This window comes from Heptranchias perlo, chromosome 2 (assembly GCF_035084215.1).
Source record: "Heptranchias perlo isolate sHepPer1 chromosome 2, sHepPer1.hap1, whole genome shotgun sequence".
NCBI classification, from domain to species: domain Eukaryota; kingdom Metazoa; phylum Chordata; class Chondrichthyes; order Hexanchiformes; family Hexanchidae; genus Heptranchias; species Heptranchias perlo.
The window spans coordinates 17,212,514-17,234,252 of NC_090326.1; the positions used below are offsets into that span (position 1 = coordinate 17,212,514).

At 42.8% G+C, this 21,739-nt stretch overlaps 2 protein-coding genes across 7 annotated transcripts in view; one reads left to right on the top strand and one right to left on the bottom strand.

Moving 5' to 3' along the window:
- brd9 (bromodomain containing 9) overlaps positions 1–5,130 on the bottom strand; it is a 61,985-nt gene extending 56,855 nt beyond the window's left edge. For 5 of the 6 annotated variants that reach the window (XM_068000674.1, XM_068000667.1, XM_068000658.1 and 2 more), the window contains exons 1-2: positions 5,038–5,130; positions 2,819–3,039 (exon numbers count right to left, since the gene is read on the bottom strand). In XM_068000674.1, the coding sequence (XP_067856775.1) occupies positions 2,819–3,039; positions 5,038–5,113 (297 nt within the window). In that variant the 5' untranslated portion in view covers positions 5,114–5,130. Of the gene's footprint in view, positions 1–2,814; positions 3,040–5,037 lie in introns of all 6 variants that reach the window. The other variant, XM_068000649.1, reaches the window with a different exon arrangement.
- A 490-nt stretch (positions 5,131–5,620) lies between these two features.
- trip13 (thyroid hormone receptor interactor 13) overlaps positions 5,621–21,739 on the top strand; it is a 38,987-nt gene continuing 22,868 nt past the window's right edge. The window contains exons 1-6 of the mRNA XM_068000691.1: positions 5,621–5,694; positions 9,357–9,454; positions 13,422–13,587; positions 17,637–17,766; positions 18,594–18,649; positions 20,263–20,353. Of these exons, the coding sequence (XP_067856792.1) occupies positions 9,366–9,454; positions 13,422–13,587; positions 17,637–17,766; positions 18,594–18,649; positions 20,263–20,353 (532 nt within the window). The 5' untranslated portion in view covers positions 5,621–5,694; positions 9,357–9,365. The remainder of the gene's footprint in view (positions 5,695–9,356; positions 9,455–13,421; positions 13,588–17,636; positions 17,767–18,593; positions 18,650–20,262; positions 20,354–21,739) is intronic.

Here is a 21,739-nt window from a genome sequence, read left to right on the forward strand (position 1 = left end):
AGCAGAACTTCATGGCTGGTAATCTCAGGATTATTTCACCAGCAATGCACTAGAATAGGAAAGACAGGAAGATTAGGGAAATCAATGATTGGCTACAGGGTTCAGGAAGATGCATTCCACTTCGCTAGGCATTGGTACCAGTTGTGGGACAGGTGGGACCTGCTCTGCAAGGATGGGCTCTATCAGAACAGGCAGGGAGCTAATGTACTGGCAAAACGTACAACTTTAAAAATAATTTAAAAACTAAAAGGAGAATATGAGAAAATAAGAGAGGTTAAGAGGGAATATGAGGATTTTTTTAAAAAACATTAAGAGGAAAAGTGAAGTATTTTGTAAGTACATCAGTAAAAAGAGAATTGTTAAAAGCAAGGTGGGATCCATGGGAAGAGAGGATTGTTAATTTGTAGATGATGATCAAAAAAATAGCAGATAATTGAGACTTTAGAGTGGATACAATGTAGATATTGCCTGGTCTAAGGAAATACAACTATGAGGACTTGAAAAATTGGGCCTTTTTTTTTGTTAGAACAACAGAGATTTCAGGGCAATGTGATTGAAGTGTTTAAAATGATGAAAGAATAGGACAGGGTAGACAGAAGCAGATTGTTTCCAGTAGCTGAGGGGTCAAGAACGAGGGGCCATAGTTAGAAGATTAAATGTAAGAAATTTAGAACAATTGGCAGTAGGAACTTCTTTACACAGAACATAGGAACAGGAGTAGGCCATTCAGCCCCTCGTGCCTGTTCCGCCATTTGATAAGATCATGGCTGATCTGTGATCTAGCTCCATATATCTGCCTTTGGCCCATATCCCTTAACACCTTTGGTTGCCAAAAAGCTATCTATCTCACATTTAAATTTAGCAATTGAGCTAGTATCAATTGCCATTTGCGGAAGAGAGTTCCAAACTTCTACCACCCTTTGTGTGTAGAAATGTTTTCTAATCTCACTCCTGAAAGGTCTGGCTCTAATTTTTAGACTGTGCCCCCTACTCCTAGAATCCCCAACCAGCGGAAATAGTTTCTCTCTATCCACCCTATCCGTTCTCCTTAATATCTTATAAACTTCGATCAGAGTTGTGAGGCTGTGGAATTCACATCTAGGGCTAGAGGTTGAGGCAGCAACTATATCAAGATTCGAGATCAGGCTGGGTAGATGAATGAGGAAAAGGGATTATCGGAAGAGGGCAGCTAAATATGATGCAGAATATTTGCTTGCATGGAGGGTAAACAGACACACTGGTTGGGCCAACTGGTCAACACGGACTGCAGCAGTTCAAGAAGGCAGCTCACCACCACCTTCTTAAGGGCAATTAGGGGTGGGCAATAAATGCTGGCCTCGCCAGCGACACCCACATCCCAAGAACGAATAAAAAAAAATGGCCTGTTTTTGTGTTGTAACATCTACATATTTCTAAGTTTAGTTTGCTGTCGGCATTACTCCCCAAAGGAAACGCAAACATATTAAAATCCACCATGGTAGGAGATGGACACATACACAGAAAACTTTCATCCTTCTGTAATATCACTAAAATCCACTGACTCGACTGCAGGAATAAATCAAGTCCATGGTTTTTATGCAATCTGCCAGTGTTCCACAGCTCTCTGATTGGTCAACAGCTCCCTTTCGGAAAGGTCAACAGAACCTGAGGACAGTCTACTCATGATAATTATTGGACTAAATAAAATGAATTATCCAATCATTTTAAATTTAAACAAATAGAACAACAAAGTAGGAATTTGTTGCTAAAAAGTAATTTTAGTTAATCAACTTTGAATTGAGTAGACTGTATTCTCATGTAAAACACAAAATCTAAACCAAAGATTTTTTTTTGATTTACAAAACTAAAACCTCAACACAAAAAAATGAAATATAAATAATAAATTGCACAAAAGGGGCTGGCAATTCACCAAATTCTGAATCAAGCGAACAATGCTCAGGAGTCATTAGACTAAGCATAATGCAGGTTATTTTTTACTTTTGTAAAACAGGTTAGACACCTAGTACTGTAACAACTGTACCATAATAACTGATGTACATTAAAAAAAACAAACATCTCTTCTATGAGACCCAACTCCTGCTTCTTTGATACCCTCCCCATTCCACTCCTGATGATTCATATTCCTCGCCTAGCCCTCATGCTGGCTGACTTTGTTAAAAGCTCTTTTATCAAGCATTGTCTCTCTCTACTTTTCAAATCCAAAGATATCAAAAAGACCATTGCCCACCTCTGTTCCTAGCCCAGCCGCTCCATGGCTGAAATTTTATCCATTTTTGCCACCTCTTGACTCGATTATTCCAATGCCCACCTTGCTTCCTAAACTCCAGACCCAAACTTATTCAAAACTCAGGAAATTGCATTCTGACCTGCACAAAGGCCTATCATTCCCATCCTTGCTGACCTATACTGGCTCCCTGTCTCAAAGGATTAAATTTTAAATCTTTGTCTTCCTATCCCTCCACTGCCTGATCCTTAGTCTACCGCCCCCCGCCAATCCCATCTCGACAAGCCCTATATCTCCTCCTGCACCCCTCAGTCCTCTGGTGAATCCCCCATCCCTTTGTCCCAACATCGATGGCAGAGCCTTCAGCCATCTTGGCTCTACTCCCTTGAACTGCCTACAACTCTCTCCACCTTTAAAAACCTTCTCAAAACCCATCTTTTCAACCTATTCAGTCACCCCTCCTAATCTCTCCACCCATCGCTTGGTGTCTGTTCCCTTAACTATTTCTATCTCTGAAGTGTGATTTTTTTTACATTAAAAGGCACTATATAAATGCAAGCAGTTCTTGATCAAACCAACAGTTTGTCAACTTGCCTTCCTCCTCCTACGCTCTTCGTCTGAAATGTGCTTATCCTTCTCTTTCTCAGACTTCTTTTTCTTCTTCTTTTTCTTGTCTTTATGTCGTTCTCGCTCATGGTCAGACCGGTCGTCATAATAGCTGGAATCGTGTCCTGAGCCAGAGAGCTCAGTAACTTCACTTCCTCCTACCTTCAGTACCAGTTTAAGTGGCTTTTCAGTGGGTTTATCGATAAAGCCTGTAACGAATAAGGAAAACACATCACACATACATGGAATAAGAAAATAGTCTGCAACATTTACTCAAGAATTTGCTCTAAATTAAGAGAGGCAGTAACAAACAGATTTTATTTTTAATAATCAAAGATTAGTTGTTGTTTTAAAATCCCATTTTGTAGGTCTTGCACAAGTTGTTTTGTATTTTTTCCTCCTTTCTTTTAGGTTTTCCCTTCTTCATGAACTGTTCTTTGAATGAGGATTGGAAGAAAGGAGGATTTAACCACAACGAGTCACCGCCAATGAATTACTTTTTAATTATAGTCATTGTTATTTTGTAGGCAAATGCAGCTGCCCATCTGCATACAGCAAGGTCCCACAAACAACAATGAGATGAATGACCAGTTAATTTATTTTTGGTGGTATTGCACTGAAGTACTGGAGAGGAGTCTGAACCCAAAACCTTCTGACTCAAAGGTGAGAGTGCACTGAGCCAAGCTGCTCTGGAGCCCAGCTCAAAATCACTTCACATTGATTGCCAAATTTCAAATCAGTGTGCTTTCTGCAACATAAAAACATTACATTAAAGTAGAATCTGTAGCATAACTTGCAAAACTTCTAGGTGGTAGAGGTTGTGGGTTTGGGAGGTGCCGTCGAAGAAGCCTTGGCGAGTTGCTGCAGTACATCCTGTGGATGGTACACACCGCAGCCACTGTGCGCCAGTGGTAAAGGGAGCGAATGTTTAGGGTGGTGAATGGGGTGCCAATCAAGCGGGCTGCTTTGTCCTGGATGGTGTCGAGCTTCTTGAGTGTTGTTGGAGCTGCACTCATCCAGGCAAGTGGAGAGTATTCCATCACACTCCTGACTTGTGCCTTGCAGATGGTGGAAAGGCTTTGGGGAGTCAGGAGGTGAGTCACTTGCCGCAGAATACCCAGCCTCTGACCTGCTCTTGTAACCACAGTATTTATATGGCTGGTCCAGTTAAGTTTCTGGTCAATGATGACCCCCAGGATGTTGATGGTGGGGGATTCGGTGATGAGAATGCTGTTCAATATCAAGACGAAGTGGTTAGACTCTCTCTTGTTGGAGATGGTTATTGTCTGACACTTGTCTGGCTGAATGTTACTTGCCACTTATCAGCCCAAGTTTCCCCATTGGCTTTTATTGCTGCATCTGATAAGTATTTCAACCCAAAAAACAGGGGGGAAACAAAAAAAAGAGAATTTAATACATGGATCAATAACTCCTAGTGTCCATAGCACTAATTGCCAAGGTGAGAATTTCAAGCAAAAATCATAAAGGTGAGTAAACAACAAAGATTGGAAATCAGAAAAAAAGCAATGAAAATGCACACTGCTCCAGTCAGCATCTATAATGTGAGCAGGTGGTTTGCAGCCTGCTGCAGGGTCCCCACAGATGCTGTGGGACTCCAGCACTTTCTGTGCTGTGTGTCAGCCATGGCTCAGTGGCTCGGCTGAGTGGGAAGGTTGTGGAAATAAGACCCGCTCCAGAGACTTGAGCACATAATCCAGGCTGACAGATCAGTGCAGTACTGGCAGAGGTGCCATCTTTTGCCGACATTAAACCGAGGCCCAAGTCTGCCCTCTTAGGTGGACGTAAAAGATCCCATGGCACTATTTTGAAGAGCAGGGGAGTTCTGATGTCCTGGCCAACCTCAACCAAACATCACTTAAAAAAAATTGTCTGGTCATTATCACATTGCTGTTTGTGGGATCTTTCTGTGTGCCAGTTCGATGCCACGCTTCCTACACTTCAAAAAAGCACCACACTGGCTGTAAAGCGCTTTGGGGCGACCTGAAATGCACTATATAAATGCAAGTTCGTTCATTCTTTCTTAAAGAGGAGCCCCTCCCCCCACCACCTCACCCAAGGTCCAGCTCTCTGAACGGCCTACTATTGCTCCTATCTCTAGACGAACCACCTTTGACTCTGTGCTGTTACACTGAGAGAGAGTCTACCCTATAAGTCCAGGCAGAGACCCCCCGAGCTCCTTCACTCACCATCATCATACGAGCGCCACTCGCTCTTATGTTTCTTGTGTTTCTTCCCCATCACCGGGCCACGGGCAGCGCGCATGCGCACTCACCCCTCACACCCCCCCCCCCCCCCCGCGCGCGCGCGCGCGCCTAACGGCGCCTCGCTGACAGGGGAGGAGAGGCGGGCCGGTGCGTGCGCGCGCGGCGACCGGCTAAAGCTTCCCGGGCACCGATTTAAAAATTTTTTTTGATGAAATGAGCACAGATTTAATTTTTCCACCCCCCCCCCCCCCGCAAAAAAAAAATTAACGATTCGGGCTCATTTCAATGTGTCTGTGGTTTAGAGCCAGTCGTGTTCACTCTACCCTTCCCCCCCCCCCCCGGGCTCGCTCCGAGTCCGCCTCCATCAGGCAGCCCGGAGCCAATCCGGCTACAAGTTAGAGAGTGACAGGAGACATTAGCCAATCAGGAGCGGGTTGACGGGGAGTAAGGCGGGATCGGGGAAATAACTGACGTGGCGGCGAACCAATGACATTACTCGGATTGAATACTTCTCGCCAATGGCGAACGGGCATTTGTCCTGCGCCCGCCCGTATGACGTAGGGCGCGGCCTGAGCCTGTGGTGTGTCGGGCGGTAGATTTGAGCTGCTGGCGGTCAATGGTGAGGGAGCTGAACGAATGGTGAGTGAGATAGGGGCTCCTAAACCGCGTGTGTGGGTCTCCGGCCGGGGGGGGGGGATAAAATCCCATAGTTATAATATTTGGTGCTGTTTCTGCCGTGGCTCAGTGGGAGGGAGTGGGAGTGCTGCACTGTCGGAGATGCTGACTTTCAGATGAGACGTTAAACGGAAGCCCCGTCTGCCCTCTCAGGTGGACATAAAAGGTCCCATGGCACTATTTTGATGAATGTAAGGAATCTCACAACACCAGGTTATAGTCCAACTGTTTTATTTGAAAATCACAAGCTGAAAATCACTTGCTCACCTGACGAAGGAGAAAGCCTCCGAAAGCTTGTGATTTTCAAATAAAACAGTTGGACTATAACCTGGTGTTGTAAGATTCCTTACATTTGTCCACCCCAGTCCATCACCGGCATCTCCACATCATGACTATTTTGACGAATAGTAGAGGAGTTCTCCCTGGTGTTCTGGGCCAATGTTTATCCATTAACCCACATGCCTAAAACAGATTTTCTGGTCACTTTCATATTGCTGTTTGTGGGATCTTGCTGTGTGCAAATTGGCTTTCCTACATTGCAACTGTGACTGTGCTTCAAAAAGTAGTTCATTGACTGTGAAGTGCTTTCCCTCCCCCCCCCCCCCCCCCCCATCTCTTTTCTGCCATCTGTTAACCCCCCCCCCCCCCATACAACCATTGAGGGGATTTATTTGGGAGATCCAACCTTATAGTTGTAAGTCAATCTAACAACATCCTCGTGTGGGTTATGCTAGCAGGAGAACTAGTGCTTTTGGGTAGCATTGTAGCAAGAGATGAATCAAAGAGTTGTAATGGATAGAAATGTCATACTGTTAATGGGTGTCCAAAGTACATCCTGTGGTCGATATGTGATTTATGAGCCCAGGCAACTCAGTTATTTTTGCCTAGAGGTTGGAAAGGGCTATTTTTTGCACTGCTGCCTTGCTGGTGGATAAATTCTAAATTAGAACCCCAAGTTCTGTTGGCATTCATAGCTTGAGATACATACAAATTAATGGAAACATTAATTGATTTAAACTTCTGTGACTTGAGACTTCCTGCGATGTATCTAAGCAGCCCACAAAGACTAAGCTGCTTAGACACTCCTGTGCATTGTACTGTGCAGCTGAGGATGCATCTGTCCATGACCGTATTCGTAGGAGTGACCACCGCACAGTCCTCGTGGAGACGAAGTCCCATCTTCGCACTGAGGACACCATCCAACGTGTTGTGTGGCACCACCACCGTGCTAAATGGGATAGATTCAGAACAGATCTCGCAGCTCAAAACTGGGCATCCATGAGGCGCTGTGGGCCATCAGCAGCAGAATTGTATTCCAGCATAATCTGTAACCTCATGGCCTGCCATATTCCTCACACTACCATTACCAACAAGCCAGGGGATCAACCCTGGTTCAATGAGGAGTGCAGAAGAGCATGCCAGGAGCAGCACCAGGCATACCTAAAAATGAGGTGCCAACCTGGTGAAGCTACAACACAGGACTACATGCATGCTAAACAGCGGAAGCAACGTGCTATAGACAGAGCTAAGCGATTCCACAACCAACGGATCAGATCAAAACTCTGCAGTCCTGCCACATCCAGTCGTGAATGGTGGTGGACAATTAAACAACTAACGGGAGGAGGAGGCTCTGTAAACATCCCCATCCTCAATGATGGTGGAGTCCAGCACATGAGTGCAAAAGACAAGGCTGAAGCGTTTGCAACCATCTTCAGCCAGAAGTGCTGAGTGGATGATCCATCTCAGCCTCCTCCCGATATCCCCACCATCACAGAAGCCAGTCTTCAGCCAATTCGATTCACTCCACGTGATATCAAGAAACGGCTGAGTGCACTGGATACGGCAAAGGCTATGGGCCCCGACAACATCCCAGCTGTAGTGCTGAAGCCTTGTGCTCCAGAATTGCTGCACCTCTAGCCAAGCTGTTCCAGTACAGCTACAACTCTTGCATCTACCCAACAATGTGGAAAATTGCCCAGGTATGTCCTGTCCACAAAAAGCAGGACAAATCCAATCCGGCCAATTGCTGCCCCATCGGTCTACTCTCAATCATCAGCAAAGTGATGGAAGGTGTTAACGACATTACTATCAAGCGGCACTTACTCACCAATAACCTGCTCACCGATGCTCAGTTTGGGTTCCGCCAGGACCACTTGGCTCCAGACCTCATTACAGCCTTGGTCCAAGCATGGACAAAAGAGCTGAATTCTAGAGGTGAGGTGAGAGTGACTGCCCTTGATATCAAGGCAGCTTTTGACCGAGTGTGGCACCAAGGAGCCCTAGTAAGATTGAAGTCAATGGGAATCGGGGAAAACTCTCTAGTGGCTGGAGTCATACCTAGCACAAAGGAAGATGGTAGTGGTTGTTGGAGGCCAATCATCTCAGCCCCAGGACATTGCTGCAGGAGTTCCTCAGGGCAGTGTCCTCGGCCCAACCATCTTCAGCTGCTTCATCAATGACCTTCCCTCCATCATAAGGTCAGAAATGGGGATGTCCGCTGATGATTGCACAGTGTTCAGTTCCATTCGCAACCCCTCAAATAATGAAGCAGTCCGAGCCCACGTTCAGCAAGACCTGGACAACATCCAGGCTTGGGCTGATAAGTGGCAAGTAACATTTGCGCCAGATAAGTGCCAGGCAATGACTATCTCCAACAAGAGAGAGTCTAACCACCTCCCCTTGACATTCAACGGCATTACCATCGCCGAAACCCCCACCATCAACATCCTGGGGGTCACCATTGACCAGAAACTTAACTGGACCAGCCATATAAATACTGTGGCTACAAGAGCAGGTCAGAGACTGGGTATTCTGCGGCGAGTGACTCACCTCCTGACTCTGAAAGATTTCCACCGTTTACAAGGCACAAGTCAGGAATGTGATGGAATACTCTCAACTTGCCTGGATGAGTGCAGCTCCAACAACACTCAAGAAGCTCGACACCATCCAGGATAAAGCAGCCCGCTTGATTGGCACCCCATCCACCACTCTAAACATTCACTCCCTTCACCACCGGCGCACAGTGGCTACAGTGTGTACCATCTACAGGATGCACTGCAGCAACTCGCCAAGGCTTCTTCGACAGCACCTCCCATACCCGCAACCTCTACCACCTAGAAGGACAAGAGCAGCAGGTACGTGGGAACAACACCACCTGCACGTTCCCCTCCAAGTCACACACCATCCTGACTTGGAAATATATCGCCGTTCCTTCATCGTTGCTGGGTCAAAATCCTGGAACTCCCTTCCTAACAGCACTGTGGGAGAACCTTCACCACACGGACTGCAGCGGTTCAAGAAGGTGGCTCACCACCACCTTCTCGAGGGCAATTAAGGATGGGCAATAAATGCTGGCCTCGCCAGCGACGCCCACATCCCATGAACGAATAAAAAACAAGGGCGACTGAGGCTTGTGAAGGGGACATTTGTAATTGTGATTTTTTTTTTGATCTCATGACACTATAAAATGATGTTAATTAATTTTGCATGTGTGTATAGTTGGGATTTAATCTGATATTTTCTTGAAAGCATTGTCCATTATTGAAAATTAATTTAAGAATTTGCTTCTGTCGTAACTGCACATCAGATGATTAGATTTTCCAATTTAAAAAAAACTTGTGTTTCAGTAACTATAAATGGATGCAGCAGCTGGAGAATTAAAACAAGCTTTACCAACATTTGAATCCATGCAAATACACGTGGAAGTCTGTGTAAAACCGAACAGGTAAGTAATTTTGTTTCGTGCAGTCGAACCTGTTGAAGTAGTTTTGAATGAGGAGCTACTTGTAAATGACTGCTGATCCTGCTAAGAATGGACCCATTTATTTTTTAGTTTCATGTCCATGTCAGTACGATCTGATTGTTTTTCTGTCCAATCGTTCTCATGACACAGTAAACAAGGAAAACAAAATGGAAAAAACATTTTTTAAAAAAGCCAAAATGCGAGGCGAATGGTGTTAGGTCAAACACACTAATGCGCAATGCAGTGGGTTTGTGCCTTCATTTGTGTCTTGAGTTCCTGATTTCAGCCAGGCTACTGTACAAGGCGAAGTGAATGCAAAGTTTAGCCGCTCTAATAGTTGAGTAGATTTGATGGAGGTCTGGTAGTGGGTTACCTATCTGACTTGGGCAAGGAATAGTGTTGGGGGACTTGCAGAGAGGTAATATGTGAAAATTGAGATTTTCCTTTTGAAAAACTGAACAAGGAGCAGAAAATGAAAGTCAGAGACTGGGAAATAGTAATTAAAATTGGATCACCCAATAACACAAGCATGCAATAGGAACTGAAGCCAGGAAGGAGTAGGCATGGTTTTGATTTCTGTTGCAATGAGGTGGCCTGCTTTCCTGTTACTTACCAATCACAGTTTTCTGGTAACTCCTGAAGTGTCAACCTGCCTGCAGCCTTTGACATGGTTGACCACACTATCCTCCTCCAACACCTCTCCTCCGTTGTCCAGCTAAGTTAGACTGCTTTTGCCTGGTTCCACTCCTATCTGCCCAGTCTTAGCCAGAGCATCTCCTGCAATGTCTTCTTTTCCTGTACCTGCACCGTTACGTCCGGAGTCCCCTAAAGATATGTACTTGGCCCCCTCCTATTTCTCATCTACATGCTGCCCCTTGGCAATATCATCCGAAAACATAACGTTAGGTTCCACATGTACACTGACAACACCCAGCTCTACCTCACCTTCATGCCTGAAAGGGTGATGGAAGCTGACTCAGTTGTGGCTTTCGAAAAGGAATTGCATAAATATTTGAAGGGAAAAAATTTGCAGGGGAAAGAACGAGAGGAGTGGGATTAACTGGATTGTGCTTACAAAGAGCCGGCACGGGCTTGATGGGCCGAATGGCCTCCTTTTGTGCTGCAACCATTCTATGATTCTATCTCTCTTGACTCCTCCATTGCCTGATTGCCTGTGTGTTGTCAGCCTGCTTGTCTGACATCCAGTCCTGAATAAGCCACAATTTTCTTCAATTAAGCCCGAAACCATTGTCTTTGGTCCCTGCCACAATCTTTGTTACCGAGCCATCAATTCCATGCCCCTCCCTGTCAGTCTGAACCAGTCTGTTTGCAACTTCGGCATCCTATTTCACCCTGAGCTGAGTTTCCGGCCCCATATCCTCTCCATCCCCAAGACCACCTACTTCCACCTCTGTAATATCACTGAATCTCTACCTCAGCCCATCTACTGCTGAAACCCTCCTCAATGCTTTTGTCACCTCCAGACTCAACTATTCCAGTGCTCTCCTGGCTGGCCTCCCAGCTTCCACCCTCCATAAACTTCAGCTCATCCAAAACTCTGCTGCCCGTATCCTAACTTGCTTCAATCATCCATCGCCCCTGTGCTCACTGGCCTACACTGGCTCCCGGCTCCCAAACGCCTCCTTTTTAAAATTGTCATCCTCATGTTCAACTCCCTCCAAGGTCTCATTCCTCCCTAACTATGCAACCTCCTCCAGCCCTACAACCCTCCAAGAACTATGCATTCTCATGACTCTGGCCTCTGATGCATCCCCCACTTTCTTCATCCCACGATTGGCGGCCGCACCTTCAGCCGTCTCGGCCCTAAGCTCTGAAATTCTCTCCCTAAACCCCTCCACCTCCTTTAAGATCCTCCTTAAAGCCAACCCCTTCCTGTCCTAATGCTTCCTTCTTCAGCTCGGTGTCAGTTTTTGTCCGATTACGCTCCTGAGATATTGGGATATTTGCAATGTTAAAGGTGCAAATTGTTGTCTTGATGGGATGATGCAAAATGTTGACTGGCAGGATCCCTTTATTTAGTAAAAAGCATAAATTCCAATTCTTTGAGGTCAAAAGTTCTCAATTGAATGGCTAGTGACCAGTGCTGCAGCTTCGGATTTATATTAAACCCAGAAATAGAAAATGATTCAACAACAATTTCTGTAGACTTTATCCTATTTTATATGATCTGGAGGTTTCATCCCAATAATCTGTCCTCAATAGAAGAGCGTTCCCCGAGGATTAACAATAACTCTGCTTGCAGTAGTGTGCTTACTGCATTAAATGTAGTCCTGTGCGAAACTATGCAAACTCTTCCAATTGGCGGATGTAATGGATCAATTGCCCTTGGTAAGAATATTTTCTGAAGAATTATAACAGTTCTTGATGGTTCACTACACAAAATTCTTGTTTCTGATAAGACAGTAAGTTTTGTCTTGTTCTCCCACTTTTGGTATCAGTATTATAATCTAATGATTCAAGCAGGACATGAAACTAAGTCCTTTGATCACACAATAAAGTTCCAAAATAATTCCTAAACAGTTTGAAACAAGGTTTAATCTCTTATTTCTTTTGAAGTAGAAATTTTCAATTTAGCAGTATCTATTAATATATTAAATATCTTGCGCCTGCATGCATTTCCGATCAATATTTTCCATTATAAATTCCTGTCACACGTATAGTGGAATTGCCTATGTAAACCTGTAGTGCTGTAATTACACCCTCCTTCCAGTGTAAGTGCTGCAATGCCATCACTGGCAGAAGGGTGTAATTACAACACAATGGACAGGACTTTGCTGCGAGAGACACCGTTCATTAGTCTTGCACTTACCCATAGAGGTTTTGCTCGGCAAGTTCCTGTAAATTAGAGATCCAAAAAGCACGTCGCCCTCTACAGGGCATCTGGGATCTGTGCGAACAGGGCAAGCAATTGTGTATCTCCTTAACCAATCTGATTGAAGCATTGTTAGTAACAGCGCAGTCAGAACCAGGAAGTGTAAGTTAGAATAGTGCATTCAATGTCAAATCAAAGCGAAATAAAATAGATTAAGGGACAGAAAGAAAAAGTTTTTAAAAAATGAATTAATTTTTTTTATAATGTACGACAATAATTAAAACATGAAGGAATGAGACCCCACACTTGTATAAGTTAATTTTCAGTGCCAGAAAGGCAGTAATTAAGACTTCCCATGCCGTTAAAAGGTTACATCGACTTGACAACTTTTTTTGGCGTGTTTAGTTTCTTAAGTATTGGAAATTCACGCCGTCCAATACATTTGAATGGGGAGCCAGACAGCGAGATGCTGTATTCGTGCAGCTTTTGGAGGAGCATCGCATCTCGGCCAGCAACTTCTGGATTTTCGCATTTAACTATGCATGTGCAGTCGCTGGAACTTATTGCCTGATTTGCACATGAATAATGGTGAGCGCTGTTAGCCTCACTGTTATTTTTACAGCAAAATCTGACCCAATAAGTTTAAATGGACAGTTTACAGTATAAATGTGGACACAGGAATTTATCATAGAAATATAAAAATTAGGACAGAATGTATTACTTTAAAATGGGGACTGAATTATGTTTGCAGGCCCTGGTCCACTTATCCTTCTACCCTCTGACCCCGCTTCACCTGAAGATGATTGGTCATGACTCTATTTGTGCAATGCCATGGGAGATCCAATTGTTACATTAAAATGTACAAGTGAAAATACTACATACAAATACACATTATGCAAATGTAGAACTAGACGAGATTAATACTACACACAGTAGAAAAATACATTTCACTTTATGAAGATACAAACAGCGCCTAGCAATAAATCAAGAAATGAAACAAGCCAGAAGTCTTTAAATAAAATGGTGCAGCTGTTTAATTAAAAATGCAGCAAGCAAATCCACACATTTGCAACAGCCATTTCAGGATTTTTACAGGGCTTATTTCTGATTTTATAGTACTGTGAAGCAAGAAGATGTGAGGCAGAGTGTGCTGCTGCTGCTAAGCAGACACAGAGTGGTTTTCGGAGATTATGTCTGGATGGAATTTGATGATGAATTTCTGGCGAGGAATGTAAATTCTGTGTGCATCGTAGACACGGATCTTACAATGAAGGAGAGACAGGTAAGAGGGAGGGGGAGGGAGAGGGAAAGATTAAAATTGTTAGTCAGGATCTTTTGTAAGAATTCAATAAAATGGTATTTTGCAATTGAGTGGTCGGGGATGAGTCACTTAATGTGATGAAAGTGCTTTTCTTTACTTCCCAGCCAGCATATAAGGAAAGTAAGCTTGCACTACAACTTGATTGTCATTTTCTTCTGTTGCATGCATTATTATCTATTTGAGAGGATGCACTGCTTGCTGCCAACTGCCAGTACAACTATGTGAATTGATGTACTGAAGCAGCTGACAGCTAGGTTAGCAAGCAGTTATTTTGCTACTTTTGCATCAGTGCAAAGTCATTTTGGATGCTAAGCACATCAGTGTGAAAGTGGGAGTATAATTGACTTGCAATTGCACAAAGCCAGCGATTTGAGACTACCCGAGTAGGTGGTATCGCATTGCTTGGAGCCTGTGTAGTATAATTATAGCTCGGTGAGCAGCCGCAGTTAAAATGTCCTTGGGATTTTATAAACTTAATTTTCCAATCCTTTTGATATTAAGAGAAAGCGCCTGCTCCTGTCCACGATCTCCCAACGTTAAAAGGTAACCCACCCTAGAATCGGAAATCCCTGTGTTGAATCACGTGTGAGTGTGAACTGCTTTGAGCTGAGTTCAGTGCAAAGTGCAGAAAGCAGTATAACTTGGGTCTGTCAATAGAGCAGACTGCAGATACTGAAGAAATCGCTTTTACCCATATATATCTGTGTGTATGTAGCACCAGCCGTTAAGAAATAGCAAACCATTGATGTTGAAAGTAATGGCGCTGAAATTCCTCTGTGACGTTGTTACGAGAGGTGGCAGGATGAAGGCCGCACCAGAATTCGCACCAGTGCCACTTCTCTGAAAGCCAATGTAAAGTGCATCTGCATGATGCACACCTGCAGCACAGAGGCTTAAATTGGGGGGGAGGTGGGGTGGGGTGGGGGGGAGCTATAGTGCCAATTCTCAATTTGATTGATTGCGGCATGAAACTGGAAAGAAGGACATTTGCTGCAATTTTTTGATAAAGGATTTGACCCTTCAGCCATAACACGCTGCTCTGATATTCTTGACTGTGCACCCCCCACCCCCATTGCCTGCAAAGGCCCAGGGAGCCCAGTTCAAAATACTTTATGTAAATCACACCAGCTCTGGGCTTTGGGATGGGGTCAGCGCAGGGACTGACTGGCAAGCAGAAGTCTTGCTTCGCACAGATCTGACAGCGCTGTGGCCCACCAAGAAATTTGTGGCTATTATGTTTTCATATTTGGAATACAGCTCATTTAAAGAACCAGAGAGGTAAAATGTGTAAGCAGGCACTACAAGCTGAGAAGCATCCCTCCTGGTGAGCTGGTTGAAATCAAATGTTGATTGTGTAGGAAATAAGTGGGCACAAACATGTGTCCTACCACTTCAATGTTATGTGTAATATTGACAGCGTACTGTATGTGTGTAAGAATGAAATGCATTGTTTGACAGTAAAACCTTCTCTTGCTGTCATTTGATTGGTCACCTGTCCTAATGTCACTTTCTATGGCTCGGTGTCAATTTTTGTCTCGGTACAATGTATTCAGGAGAAATAGAGAAGGAGAAAAGTAGGCGGGGGGGTGGCAGTATTGATCAAAGATACAGCCCTGGAAAACGATGAAGCGATTGAGGGTTCAAAGACAGAATCTATTTGGTTAGAGTTACGGAGCAGAAGAGGCGCTACTACACTGATGAGTGTATGCTCGAGATCAACAAACGGTGGAAAGGAGATGGAGGAGCAAATTTCAGAAAGATGTAAAACAATAGAGTAACGATAATGGGGGACTTCAATTATCCTAATATCGACTGGGGGAACAAACAGTGTAAAGGGCAAGAAGGGGGAGGAATTCCTTAAATGTATACAGGAGAACCTTCTTGATCAGTATGATTCCAGCCTAATGAGGAAGGAAGCAGAACTGGATCTAGTTCTAGGGAATGAAGTGTATCATGTTTCAGTGGGAGAGCATTTGGGAAACAGTGATCACAATATCATTAAGTTTAGAGTAGTTACAGAAAAGGACAAGGAAAAATCAAAGGTGAAGATACTCAACTGGAGGAGGGCTAATTTCAGTGAGTTGAAAAGGGTTCTTGCCCTGGTGGATGGAAACAAAGATCGACAGGTAAAACTGTAAATAAGCAATGGGAGGCATTCAAGGTGGAGCTAGTTCGGGTACAGACTAGACATTCCTATGAGGAGGATAGGAAGGGCATCCAAAGCTAGAGCTCTCTGGATGACTAAAGAAATTGAGAGTAAAATTAGACGGAAAAAGAAGGCTTATGATAAATGTCAGGTAGAGAACCAAGCTTATTACAGAGAGTGCAAAGGAGAACAGAAAAAGATAAGAGGGGCAAAGGGAACACATGAGAAAAGATTAGTCGGTAACATAAAAGGGACCAGGTCAATATTTTACTTTTAATTCCATGAGCTTTAATTTTAGCTAACAGTCTCTTATGTGTAACCTTATTGAATGCCTTCTGGAAGTCCATATAAACTATATCCATAGACATACCTCTGTCTACTACTTTAGTTACTTCCTCAAAAAATTCAATTAGGTTTGTCAGACATGACCAACCCTTCACAAATCCATGTTGGTTCTCTAATCAGCTCAAACTTCTACTAAGTGCTCAGTCACTTAATTATAGATTCCAATAACTTCCCCACAACAGATGTTAGACTAACGGGTCTATAATTTCCTGGTTTCTCTCTCTCTCCTTTCTTAAATAATGGAGTTAAATTTGCAATTTTCCAATCTAAAGGGACAATTCCTGAATTGAGTAAGCTTTGGAAGATTATGGCTAAAGCATTTGCAATTTCCTCACCAATTAACTTTAAAACCCTGGGGATTTATCAGTCTTTAGTACCATTATCTTTTCTAATATTGTTTTCTTGCTTTCATTAACTTTACTGAGTTCCAGTCCTTGATTCATTATTAGTTTCCCTGAAATGTCAGGTATATTAATTATCCTGTTCCTCTACTGTGAAGACTGACACAGTCATTATTCAACAAGTCTGCCATTTCCTTATTTTTATTTGCAATATTACCTGCATCTGTTTTTAAAGGGCTCACTTTACCCTTGACTATCCATTTTCTTCTAATACAATTGTAAAAACTTTTTATGTTATCCTTGCTATCCCTCGCAAGTTTCGTTTCATATTCCTTTTTCATAGAATCATGAAATTTACGGCTCAGAAGGAGGCCATTCAGCCCATCTTGTCCGTGCCGGCCGAAAAAGAGCCATCCAGCCTATTTCCGCTTTCCAGCTCTTGGTCCGTAGCCTTGTAGGCTGTGGCACTTCAAGTGCGTATCCAAGTACTTTTTAAATGTGATGAGGGTTTCTGCCTCTACCACCACCACCCTTTCAGGCAGTGAGTTCCAGACCCCCACCACCCTCTGGGTGAAGAAATGCAAGTTGTTATTGTTGTATCATTTAAAAAAATCACTTCTGTTCCCGTCACATAATATAGAACTATATGACAAAATTCAGCACTCTGCACCTAAATGTTTTAAATGTTGGTGTCTGTTGCAACAGTATTTTAACATTAAAATGTTTGTATTTTGTATTTTACCATTATCTGAATAAATAAATAAATTCCAGAATGTTCATCAGAGGAACTCTGGTAAACTAATTGAAAATGTTACTTATAAAGAATATTTTGCAGAGACTTGTGGAAGCTGATCCCTGTTCTGTAGATGAGCTATAAGTATAAAGCACAAGTCAGGGTGCAAGTGGAATATAAATCTTATTTCTTGGTGCGGGGGGGGGGGGTTGTTAAAAGTTAACTAGGTGGGGGAGAAATTGATGACCTCAATTTAGTATGGATATTTTTTATTTTCAAAAAGCTTTTCTTCATATCACTGTAATGACTTTCAAAAGACTGGTTTACTTTTCCCAGTTATTCCTACCTAGTGGATACAAAACCCAAAAACTAAAGACTGGTAATTTTTCAGATTTGTCAAATATGCTGGCTGCCATTAAACTATCCTCTTCATTCTCTCTCTCAGCCTATTGACCTGACAAAATCCAATCTTACAATTTACATATTTCGTCTGAATTTGGAAGGTCCATCCTCCGAGATTTTGGAAGGGGAAGATGAGAACATGTCAGCAGCAAACAATTGGCTCCTACCTGCCGGTATGTACCACAAAACCTCATTGCAGTCTGCTCCTGCATCGTAAAGCTGGTTAACTGGGTGCACTGGCCCACCAGCAGACTGAGAGAAATCCCAGCAGATAGCAAGTTTCTTTTGTTAACGTTAAAGGGATCCAGGCTGAACAATTCCCAGTAAATATTAAAGCAGTTCGCCATGTTCTGTAATAGATCTGTTGTTTCTACGTATAAGTTAGCAATAGAGTCTCCATTTATGGTTGTAGGCTATATATTATATAAAACTGGGATGGGCAAAAGAGTGTCCACATTCTGAGAGCAAATAAAACAAAGTCATCTGATAGTCGCAGCACTGACAATTATAACAATTCTTCATTCATGGATTCCTTGGAATAAGCACTTTACTATATGTTCAAACTCTCCTTTCGTGCTATTTGGGTTAATGACTGTTCTGCAACCAGCAAAAATCCGTCTCAAATCAATTTTACAAAATATCCACAGTATCCTCTTATTTATTGTTGGATAATGTACAGTCCTGAATTTTCAAACCATGTTAGCATCTAATGGTCCAATATTATATTGACTGGTCTTTGTTCTTGGCAGGCATACATTAGATAATGTGTGTGGTCGATGTTAATTTGTAAAGTTTGTTATAAAAATCATAGCCAATAGAATGGTGGGTTGGCTTCCTTAAGAATGTGTGGACTGAATTTTTTATCAAATACGGGAATTCTTATTTTTAAAAAAAAGAACTGCACGTCTTCAGCTCTTGTGAGCTAAAATTCTCACCATTCTTGAAATATAGTTCACTTTATGTCCTTCTCTAAGTATAGTTTTTAATCCCCTCTTTGTAGGTGAATTTCATGGTCTGTGGGAGAGCTTGGTATATGATAGCGAGGTTAAATCACAAGTAAGTACCTTCAAAGTTTGCAATGATATCCAGGCTATGATGGAAAAAATGCTTGAACTGCTTATGGCTAGTTGTTTTTTGCTATAGGTTTACAGTACATTTGTGTTAAGGAATATATCAAGATTTGTTGACATAACTGAAATTAGTTTTAATAGTTTAGCTTTATCTAAATCAACTCTTCATATGTGTATCAATGTAGCACAGCTTCTTTAAAAATGCCTTTGACTCTTCCACGTCATCACAGAATGCTCCTGAAAAAATGTTCTGTTTTCCAAGTAGTGGTGCCAACTCTGTTTTCAATAGATAAAATTTCTATAGCAGTATCCAAATTGCAGAAGGAATTGAATTTGGAATGCATACTGTCAAATGCATTGAGGGGAATTGGGTCAGAATTTTCCTTTTTTGTATTCTGTTCCTCTTTTGTATGTAATAACCGGCTAGTTATTAGTGTTGTAAGGTTTGTATTCATGCAGAAGCGTGTACCTTCAGACTATTCAGATTGAAAATTGATTGTGGGTTGCTGATAAATAGAAGTTGTAATTTATCCCAAATTCCAGGTAAACACAAGGTGTTCCCAAATTCTATATAACAACTTGCATTTATGTGGCATCTTTAATGTAGAAAACTGTCCTAAGGCTCTTCGAGCCAATGAAGGAGAGATTTAAGAGGGATGACCAACAGCTTGGTCGAAGAAGTGGGTTTTAAGGAGGGCCTTAAAGGAGGCAAGGGAGATGGGAGAGTTTTAGGTGGGGAATTTCAGCCAGTGAGGCTTACACAGATGAACGCAAAACCACCAATGGTGAGGTGCAGGGAGGGAGAATGCACAAATGGATAATTCAGGGGATGGGTTTGTAGGGTTGGAGGAGCTTACAGAGGCAGGAAGGGATTTAAACACAAGAAGGACAGTTTTAAACATGGGGCATTGGAGGACTGGGAGCCAATGTAGATCAGCAAGGATAGGAATGATGTGTGAGGGTGACTTGGTGTGGGATAGGATACGGGCAGCAGAACTTTCAAGGTATAAATACAGGATGAGCAGGCAGATCTTTAATAGTTAATATATAAGGGGTGTGCAGCAGTAGGTGTATTGTCAGATACAACAAAACATTGTTTTTGAGGACCTGCTGTAAGAACATAAGAAATAGGAGCAGGAGCAAGCCATGTGGCCCCTCGAACCTGCTCCGCCATTTAATCAGATCATGGCTGATCTTTGACCTCAACTACCTTTTCCCGCCCGATCCCTATATCCTTTGATTCCCCTAGAGTCCAAAAATCTATCTATCTCAGCCTTGAATATATTCAATGACTCAGCATCCACAGTCCTCTGGGGTAGGGAATTCCAAAGATTCACAACGCTCTGCATGAAGAAATTCCTCCTCGTCTCAGTCTTGAATGGCTGACCCCTTACCCTGCGACAATGCCCCCTAGTTCTGGACTCTCTAGCCAGGGGAAACAATCTCTCAGCATCTACCCTGTCAAACCCCCTATCTCATCTTGTGTTTATATATCATGAAAATCCTTTCAATTTCAGCACTTTTGAATGTTGAAATATTTAGAATAAGTTGTGTTTTGATATTCTGATAAGTGATATATATTAACTCTATTTCTTACAGTTACTTGATTACATCTCAACCACCTTGCTGTTTTCTGACCGAAATGTTGACAGCAATCTGATTACCTGGAATCGAGTGGTGCTACTCCACGGTAAGTTTTGGCTCTTTTACCAATATCAATACCAACACCTTGGTGTTCCTACGCTGTTCCAGTCCATTTGCCTTGTTTTATCTGCCGTGTACCCAGGGACCAGCCCTGCGTGTCTAGGAATTCGCTGTTACAAGTCTCAAATCCCTCCAGATCACATTACCCATTTGGGAAGTGTGTCCCACCCAATCTTGGAATCTTCAAGACTCCACGTGTAGTTGTGTCAGGAGATCAAATATCATGAACCTGTTTATTGATGGGTCAGTGGCATGACGAGGTGAAATTCATGGTTAAAGGAATGGGTTTTTGAACTACTACATAATACTACAACAATAATTGTTGCAGTATGCAGGAGTAAGACTACCAAGCTTAATTTGATGCATATCCAGTATTTGGAGAATTATTTTATCAGGTACAGATCAAACCATGATCCAATTGAATGGCAGAACAGGCTCGAGGGGCTGAATGGCCTACTCCTGTTCTATCTTCCTCTGGGTAAGGAAGGGGAAAAATCAGCCACGATTTCTGCTCCTGGTCCTTTTTCAGTGACTCCTATTGGAAAATGTGCAGTTATTTGGGGAGGGTTTTATGATGCCCTGTCTGATGGAATAGCTTGCATTCTGCCTAGGCTCAGGCGTGAAGAACGGCAACTTGGACGTGGAACCAGAGGGCGGCCTCCTCTGTGGAAATTGTGGGGAGTCAATGATACAAGACAGGAGGGGAGAAAATTGAAGGGAAATGTAATTTATACAGTAAGTTAGATAGCTGAGAATGACTAATCAAAGGATTACAATGTCACATACATCAAGACAAATGAATAATTTATATGGCAACATTCTGTACTTTATTTACCTCACCACTTACCATATTAAATCTCTCACATAAGCAGCATTCCAATTGAACAGAAGAATATTCTCAAGTAATTGCTTTTGAAATGTATTGTGAAATTTTGCAAGATGCAAAAAAATTGCGGCACTCTGGCTATACAGTACTGTATTTTCAGTGTCTAAGCAGAGTTCCTGCTGAAACTATGCACAGATACGGTCTGAGGTTCACGTGACTGATGCAGCAAGTAACTCTTCCAGCTGAACGGTATGGGCTTTGAATAATAGAGGAAGGCCGTCTCTCGGGATGTAAGGAGCAAACGATAGAGTGCTTTGAGGCAAACAACCTATTCAAATGTGCTTTTTACTCGTAAGGACGGTCCATGGGAACTGAGTATAGTGTATTAAAGCACTGCATAAAACGCAGTGTATAAAAAGCAGGCTTAAAAAAAAATAGTTCAGCATTCTCTAATGAGGAAAGATGAAAATCGGGCAGAATTACTGCTTGTGATTGCTGCCAAGTGACTCCCACTGCAAAGTGCATGTGTATGGGCATTTGGTGGGG